The sequence below is a fragment of the Vicia villosa genome, linkage group LG1 (assembly GCF_029867415.1).
Source record: "Vicia villosa cultivar HV-30 ecotype Madison, WI linkage group LG1, Vvil1.0, whole genome shotgun sequence".
Taxonomy (NCBI): domain Eukaryota; kingdom Viridiplantae; phylum Streptophyta; class Magnoliopsida; order Fabales; family Fabaceae; genus Vicia; species Vicia villosa.
This window is the reverse complement of record NC_081180.1, coordinates 152,809,684-152,819,252: the sequence shown is the minus strand read 5'-3', so window position 1 is coordinate 152,819,252 and position 9,569 is coordinate 152,809,684. Positions and strand designations below refer to the sequence as shown.

The 9,569-nt window shown below is 33.3% G+C and overlaps 1 protein-coding gene and 1 long non-coding RNA gene across 2 annotated transcripts; both read right to left on the bottom strand.

The window, feature by feature from the left end:
* Positions 1 to 1,124: 1,124 nt before the first annotated feature.
* On the bottom strand, positions 1,125 to 1,982 carry LOC131619181 (uncharacterized). Its single transcript, XR_009288932.1, has 3 exons — positions 1,572 to 1,982; positions 1,328 to 1,495; positions 1,125 to 1,229 (listed from the first exon to the last, which is right to left on the bottom strand). It is a non-coding gene; the product is annotated as an uncharacterized LOC131619181 (long non-coding RNA).
* Positions 1,983 to 5,481: 3,499 nt separating this feature from the next.
* On the bottom strand, positions 5,482 to 8,628 carry LOC131657765 (uncharacterized). The gene has a single exon (XM_058927130.1). The coding sequence runs from the start codon at positions 8,626 to 8,628 to the stop codon at positions 5,482 to 5,484; it is 3,147 nt and encodes a 1,048-aa protein (XP_058783113.1).
* Between the last annotated feature and the right edge of the window lie 941 nt (positions 8,629 to 9,569).

The following is a 9,569-nucleotide window of genomic DNA, read 5'->3' as shown; positions in this document are numbered from 1 at the left end:
AATTACGTTTTAATCACACCCTATTTTAATAAAAATCGGGTGTAATTGGGCTTAATCATGTTTTAATTACCCCCTATTTTAACAAAAATCGGATGTAATTGAGCTTAATTATGTTTTAAGTACACCCTATTTTAATAAAAATCGGGTGTAATTCGGCTTAATTGTGTTTTAATTACCCCCTATTTTGGTAAAAATCGGGTGTAAATACGCCATTTATGAATGAGCAATTATATCTATTTACACCCTATTTCATAAACACCATTTAATTATATTTTATTTTTCAGTCATAATATTGCAAATACTATAAAATCATACTTATAAAAATCATATTTTAACTAAGTCAAAATATTTTTAATATTAACCAAAAAGTATACAAAATCATATATAGTCATAATATTTCAAGTACATAAAAATTATATTTTAACTAAGTCATAACACTTTCTTCATATATAAGTTTTCTTCTTCTTCTTTGGCTTTTGTTTTGGCAACATTTCTATCTCCTTATCCTCTTCAACCATTTGCATTTGATCCGGTAGATTTTGCTCCTCAACCTTTTGATCCTCAACCTTTTGATTTTCAACCATTTGCAAAAATACTTGAGCCCAAAGTTGCCGAATATGGTCGATTGTCTCTTTTTCATATGGTGACGTGTCTGTAAATATCTACAAGTTCAACATATAATAAATTAACAATATCAAAACAATAATTTACATGTTTTTCAATAAATACATGCAAGACGAAAATATTTTAAATTATACTACCTCATCGAATCTTTCAACAATGGAAGTATCAACAATATCAAACATGTTCTTCATTACATAATATCCACATGCCCATCCATTGTTTTGATGATGTGTCTACATATAAGATACAAAGCATATTAATACTGAAATATAATTATAATGAAGCATATCATTACGAATTCATTCTCATAATATCAACAATATCAAGCAATTACCTTGACAATCTTCCAATTAGGCTTTTTATTCTCAAAACCTCTTAATAACTGATATCCTGTTACAGCTCTGATAAAAGAAATTGCAGCATAAATAACTTATAAATATAAAGTTAAACGATACAAAAATGAAGTATAAATAATGTCTCTTGATTTATATGTTTCTTACCCCTCAAGTATGTTCTTAATACGTTTCCTGGGTTTTGTGTTTAATGAACAAAACCAAAAGATATCATTATCTTGGGGACAAATAACATACAATTGCCAGTGATTGCTGTAGTTTCAAAACAAGTGTTAGAATCATTAAAATTCAAATATTACAAAAAATAACATTAAAAAAATCACAAAACCTTGAAGGAAACATGTACTTACTTATTTAACAATGGTCCTAAGTAACATTTTTTTGACTCGCCATCCAACCTATCTTGTATGTAAGATTTAATAGCATTGGGATCTCTAGTGGTAATTAGTGTCCTATTTGGATCAAGAAATCCAAATAGTTCACTGACATTCTTAGAGATACAAATGCCATGTAGATATCTGAAATGTTGAAACAAATGTTAATTTATAAATGATACATAGAAAAAAATGATTAAAAATAGAATACGATACTTACGAGCACCATAGAGACAAGATAGATGTGGAGATCCATTTAACACCAGAAATTAATTCATCAAGGTCTCGCCTATCAATATAAACTGATAATTCACTTGTTTCATGAACCAAGTCTAGTGATATGGAAACTTCCTTGAAATCTTCAATCTTTTTAAGGTAATCTTCAGAAACAGTGCTGTTTTTTATCTCTTCTTCAGCCTTGCATTCAGCTTCACCTTCCTGTTTCAGAAGAGATTTATAATAAGAAGCAGTAGTTTAGAGCAAGAGCACACAATGTTAAGCACACAACTAACCAAGTATAGTAACATACTTGGTTACTATACTGTTACTAAGATAATATTTAGTTACTTAATTACTCCAAATAAATTTCCTTAAACTAAATGAAATAAATCTGTGTGTGTGTATTTTTAACTAAGACACCTGCTCTTAACATTTTCAATATATAAATCTGTGTACTAGTAATACATTTTCAATATATAAATCTGTGTACTAGTAATGAAAATTTTCTATAAACTATTACAGAGAGCTCGTGAAAATATGTTAAAGGCAGCTCATGAGCATATCATAAACTATTTTCATAATCTACTCCAAACACTTAGATTAGTGTCTATGTCATAAGAATAAGATAAGTCGAGATAAACTCTTTCAAACATCTCATAAAGGCCAAGTTCAAGTTATAAAACACAGGCAGATCACACGCACACAGCCAAATGTTTGCTATTACTGAAGAGCATAAATCAGGGATAATTTCACAGCTATTGCCATTAAAGTTGGCCAAAATATCTTTTACATTAATAAAAGATGATGCATGCATACTCTTCTTTGTATTTATCAACAACACAGCCTACCTCTCTAATAATCTCAGCACAACTAATCTATCTAATGCTAACTCCCTCAACTTACAGTCCTAACAACTACCTATTCAGCATTCTATCAATTCCTTGTACAACCATCAACAACAACAACAAAAAGGAAAAGGAAAGGGGTTGAATATAAACTCAATGACACATTCAAGATTTGACACAAAGCAGTTCTACATCTCCCCCAAAGAGTGTTTTCAAATTCTACCCAATAACAAAGGGCCAAAGGTGTTGAGCTCAAAATAATTTTAAATGCAATACGACAGCTAAGGAAAGGCATTAGGGAATGAAGACAAGCAAGTAGCTGGAAAATGCTGAAGGTAACTAGGAATTTCTAGCTATTTTATTTATCATGTTGATTTCTTATAATCAATATCCACATAATTAAAGGTCTGAAGTTCTGATTCAAAATGTTAAAATCAGAGACATTGTTGATTAAATTAATTAAAACTGGATTTCAACTGTGTAAGTACAAAACTATAAGTCAAAAGGGACAGTTTAGTTTGAACTGCAACCAGATTCATTGAATTCTTGTTCCAAGAAATGCATAAATCACTTAAATCATGTGGGTTTAGGTGTTTCTACTTTCAATTCACAGCCCAGAAACACCTTCATACTGTACATTATCCCAAAGACCTAACCATGGATATACTATTTAACACACTGAGAATATGAGATATACCACAAATCTCACAGATTTTAATGCACACACAACTAACAAACACACATGCAAAGGACCAAAAAACTGAATAGAAAAATTTCACTAAAAGTCTGAAGCACTTAAGATAAAACGCAGAAAACACGAGGTACCTCTTTAGTACTCTTAGGGCGGAGTTCTAATTGCATCTCTTGAAGGAGTTTCATTTCTTTTTGGAGCTTAGCTCTCTCATCATCCATCTCAATTTTCATGTGTTTTTGGAGCTCTATTCTTTGTTTTTGGAGCTCTTTCTGTAATCTATCTTGATAATCATCATTTAGCTTTTGCACTAAGGCTTGGAGGTCATCTTGTGTGACAGCTTTTAAGTTGGAGTTTGAACTTTTTCCAAAGTACTTCTTAAAGCCCACACCCCTAGGAGCAGTGCGGATCCGACCGGGACGTTCACTTGACCCAAGTGCAATAGTTAATATGTCTTCTCGTTCTTCAAATTGAATATCGCCTTGCGTACTCTTTTCCACTAAATCACCCTAAAATGTCAAAATCCATACACATGATATAAATGAATATTAAGTTATAAATGAAATTGAAATTTAGAAAGAACTTTTTAATACTTGAAATTGAAATTTAGAAAGAACTTTTTAATACTTACAACCATGGAAGCTACTAAATTTGTTGCCTCGGATGTAAAATCTCCAGATGGCCTCTGCCGAGCCATCAACCACACCTCATGTCGTTCTAGTTTTGGAGGATCATTCATTAAATTTTCATCACCATTGGCTTCTTCAATGATTTTTTTACTCCTCTCTTCCATTATCTTTTCCTTAAGCTTCTCATAACCACCCCGAGACAAAATATGAGGATGGAGATTCTTTGATGCATGAACCTTTCCTTTTTGCCTTTTCTCCTATTACAAATAAATCACATTAAATTAAGTGTCAACAAGCAAATTAATTTAGATAACATAAAAAAAATCTATAAATTTAACTAACTTGGAATTCTTTTGTTTTTCGATTTTGGACAAACGACTCCCAATCTGCTGGGTCGATGAACTTATACTTTTCAAATGGCGTTGTATTGCCATCTTTATCGCCTTCCCCAAATATATAAACATTAGATAGCAATGTCTTAAATTGCTTCATCCGTTCCCCCATATATACAAACCAATGCTTCTTAAATTTCTTATTATCTTCATCATCGGGGGGGCAAGTGAACTTATCCTACAAAGCATTAGAAGTGTTAGTAATTGAAACAATTATAGATGATAAATTATTAAGAATTAATTACAATTACATACCGTGATATCATTCCATATCGCTCTTTTCAAGTTTTCGGGTAGGTTTTTCCATTTCTCTTCATTTATATTAACCTTGCTACGTGCAACGAATGACAAATAACTCTTGAACTTCGCAGCATACTGACCAATAGGTTGGAAAGTATCCCGATCAAAGTCAATCGCATATTTCTCTCCATCACGAAGTTTGGAAACGAAACGTAGCAATGACGTCACACCTTTAGTCTTCTTTATTCTTGGAGAAGAGCGGGATGGTTTAGCCACGATGTCTTTGTAGATAGAAAAACAGATTCAAGAAAGAAAGAAAATGTCAAAACAGATTCTCATAACTCTGCATTTACAGTACAGCAGCTATGTATTTGAATATCACAAAGATCTTTGTATGGCCTGTCATACCTTGAGTCTTCTTTATTCTTGGAGAAGAGCGGGTTGGTTTAGCCACGATGTCTGTGTAGATAGAAAAACAGATTCAAGAAAGACAGATTCAAGAAAGAAAGAAACTATGGTACAGCAGCTATGTATTTGAACTCTGCATTTACAAAGATAGAAAAACAGTTTGATATCTTTTTGCAAATGTCTCATTGTTATTATATCATGTCTACTTGATCAACTAATTAATTAATGCTGTTATCAGGCAAAATGTAGAGAAACAGGAGATAGAAAAACAGTTTGAACTCTGCATTTACAGTACAGCAGCTATGTATTTGAATATCACAAAGATCTTTGTATGGCCTGTCATACCTTGAGTCTTCTTTATTCTTGGAGAAGAGCGGGTTGGTTTAACCATAATGCCTGTTTAGATAGAAAAACAGATTCAAGAAAGAAAGAAAATGTCAAAACAGATTCTCATAACTCTGCATTTACAGTACAGCAATATCAACAACAAAAAAGCTGCAAGAGTATATTGTAGTGCATTTATATCAACAAGATCAAAATCAGCAATATCTTCAACAAAACTGAACAAGATTATTGACATTGGCATCAAAACTGAGCTATATATATACTGTAATTTTCAATTATAACAATAACTCAGCTATATATATACTGTAATTTTCAGAGTACAACTCAGCTACAGCACAAGAACAAAGTAATCTTCACTGTTTTATTCTAAAATCCCTTCTTGATGATCATTACGAGTGGCATAAACATCATCAACTTCATTTTCATCATTAAAAGAAGGCCTTCGTGTTGAAAAAGAAGTATTGTGATCAACGTCTAGAGTTGAATCATCATTTGTGTTTCTTTGGAGGACAACAGACCATCTATTGTTTGAGGGATCCTTTACATAAAACACTTGGATTGCTTGAGCTGCCATGATGAAAGGTTCTTCCTTATATCCTACCTTATCCAAGTCCACCAATGTAAATCCTAATTCATCTGTTTGTACGCCATTGTTACTATTAACCCACTTACATTTGAAAATAGGAACTTTAAACTTCACATAATTTAGCTCCCATATCTCTTCTATAACACCAAAATAGGCTATGGATGCCAAGATGGGATTTTTATCCTTTGAACTAGAGAAGTGCATTGAGGAAGCCATTATCATTACCCCACTATTTTGCATGGTACTCTTATCATCCTGCGATTTTGTAGAAAAAGAAAATTTATTTATATCGTATCCACCCCAACATAAGACATTAAAGCTAGGCTCATAAGCTAAAAACTTTAATGTATCCGAAGCATTATTGTCATTCATAATCTTGGTTTTAAACCATTTTGAGAATGTATTGTTATGCTCTTTCAACACCCATTTTTCTGACATTCGAGGGTTTTTGGCTTTGACAATGGTTTTATGTGTACTCAAGTATGGTTGAACCTCATCAGTGTTATTTAATATATACAAATGTGCTTTAAAAACTTCCCCTTCACCCATATGCTTAACCTTTAGATGTGTACCCTTACCATCACATCTTCCGTCGTGACGAGACTTAGGTAATCCTACAGGTTTTGCATGTGACAAATACTCTGTACAAAACTCAATGGCTTCTTCTGTGATGTACCTTTCAACAATAGATGCCTCCGGACGATAATGATTCTTCACATAGCTTTTCAATATCTTCATGTACCGTTCAAAAGGATACATCCATCTTAAATAAACAGGGCCACACACTTTAATCTCTCTAACTAGATGGACTATTAAGTGAACCATGATGTCAAAAAATGAAGGAGGAAAAAACATCTCCAACTGACACAAAATAACAATAGACTCATTTTCCATCTCATCCAATTTATCAGGGTCAATCACTTTGTTGCATATATCATTAAAGAAAAAGCATAATCTAGTTATGGCATGTCGGACATTTTTGGGTAAGATGCCACGAATAGCCACAGGTAGTAGTTGTTGCATCAAAATGTGACAATCATGAGATTTCAAGCCAATTAGTTTGAGATCTTGTATTGACACCAGACTTTTGACATTTGAGGAGTAGCCATTGGGCACTTTCACACCTTGTAGACACTCACAAAATCTTATTTTCTCTTCTTTTGACAATGTATGGCATGCCGGTGGTAAATACATTTTGGTACCTCTTGGTTCTGGAGCTAACTCTTCTCTTATTTTCATATTAACCATATCTAAACGAGAGTTTAAACCATCCTTTGTCTTACCTTGAATGTTGAGAAGTGTTCCAATTACACTATCACACACATTTTTCTCCACGTGCATTACATCAATACAATGTCTTACATCAAGACTAGACCAATATGGAAGGTCAAAGAATACGGACCTCTTCTTCCATATATTACTATTTGTAACTTTTTTTTGTTTTTTTCCAAAACTAACACTTATGTTCCTCACCCGGTGATAGACTTCTTCTCCAGTTAAGGCCTTCGGGGCAACCTTATACTCTTGATATCCATTAAAAGCCTTTTTTAATCTTCGATATGGGTGGTTACGTTTAAGAAATCTTCGATGTCCAAGATAAACAGTCTTCTTTCCCTTCTCCAACTGATGGTAGCAAGTATCTTTTTCACATATAGGGCATGCTTTATGCCCCTTAACTTTGTAACCAGACAAGTTACCATAAGCTGGAAAGTCATTGATGGTGCAAAATAACATGGCACGCAATTTGAAAGTTTCATTTGAAAAACTATCAAACACATCAATTCCTTCATCCCACAACTTTCTTAAGTCATCAATTAAGGGACTTAGATAGACATCTATGTCATTTCCAGGTTGTTTCGGTCCCGAAATCATCATAGATAACATAATGTGTTTCCTCTTCATGCACAACCAAGGAGATAAATTGTAAATAATCAATAGAACAGGCCATGAAGTATGATTACTACTTAAACTGCCATATGGATTCATTCCATCTGTAGAAAGTCCAAGCCTAAGGTTTCTTGGTTCATTGCCGAAGTCAGGAAATAAGGTATCAACCTTCTTCCATTGCAAAGAATCGGCCGGATGCCGAATTTTTCCATCACAATTCCTCTCTTCTGCATGCCATCTAATATTCTTCGCATCATTTAAATTCGCAAACAATCGCTTAAACCTCGGAATAATTGGAAGGTACCATAACACCTTTGCTGGAGGACCCTTTGTGGTTACATCACAACTTTCATCATCACCTTTCTTTTTATATCGTGATGTCATACACTTGGGACACTTTTCTTTCTCTTCATTATCTTTCCAGTACAATATGCAATCATTGGGGCATGCATGTATTTTCTTATACTCCATACCCATAGGACATAATATCTTTTTTGCATCATACACCCGGTCCGGCAACGTGTTTTCATCTGGAAGCATTTCCTTCAACAACTCAAGCAATTGTGTGAAGCTTTTATCGGTCCAACTATTAATTGCCTTCAAATTGAATAATCTCAGCACGGCCGACAATCGTGTGAAGTTTTTACAATCTGGATACAAAGGAACTTTGTTGTCATTGCAAAGAGTATCGTGTACGTGTGCTCGTTGAAAAGAATCTTGTCCAATATCACGAATCATTTCTTCTAGATAATCACTCGCCTCTATATCAAACTCTTCTCTCAGGGAGGCCATTGGCGCATCAGACAATTCACCGTGCCATATCCACTTCGTATAATTTTGACAAATCCCATTGACTATAAGATGATCCCATACGATGTTAGCATTTAAAGGTGCAATATTCACACACTTAGCACAAGGACAATGAAATCGTCCATTACTTTTGGGAAGATTAGTTTCGGCAAATGTCAAAAACTCTAACACTCCTTTTCTATACTCTTCACTTGAGCGGTTTTTTTGCATCCAACTACGATCCATAGCTATGAATAGAAGAGAAAGAATAGTGAGAGAGAGAGAGATAGATAGATAGAGATAGAGAGAGAGAGAGAGAGAGAGAGAGAGAGAGAGAGAGAGAGAGAGAGAGAGAGAGAGAGGGAGCTCATATAGAGTACATTTCACGTAACCCCCTTAAACTCTTACCTATCCTACTGCCCCACTTTCTTACCATTCACAAGAGGCAGATTTAAAACTTACTTCTAGTTCTATCTTATCCATTATATTGTTGTTCACAACATGATAATTTTATATCATACTTTGTGGGCAGTGTGAAGTTGAAATTGGTAGAATAAAAAACCATACATAATTTATTTACGCGATACGAATCATTAAAAATAGCAATTCCAGAAATAGTTCACAACCAGAATATTGCAAGACCAACTTGTCAAACTTTTGTCGAATGAGTATATGATTATTTTACCTCGTGTGATGTTGGACCTGTTTTACTATTGCTATTAACAAAATTTTTGTTAAATATCTGCACAATATTAGTGCTATAGCTCACCAAAAACTTAAAAAGTTGCTATTGTTCCATGATATACTGTTTAATATAAAATTTGGTTAAATGGTGGGCTATATAGCACTGTTGCATAGTGAAATTTGTATAAACCATTATTTTCCTATGATTCATTTTTTATCTCATTAACAATTGATTATTATAATATTATGTTTCAAACATTTGATCATATATGACAAAGCTGCATTATATATAACAGCGAACATGCATTATATATCACAAAGATGCAGTATATTAACTTAAGCAATTCTATCTTGAGATGGCTGTTTGATTTAATGCAGAATTGATAGTCAAGATCACAAATATTTAATAATCAAAATCACAAATATCTGATATATATATATTATCTGATATAACGCAGAGCTGTACTCCTAAAAACACAATTATACAATACCCAATCTAGTGA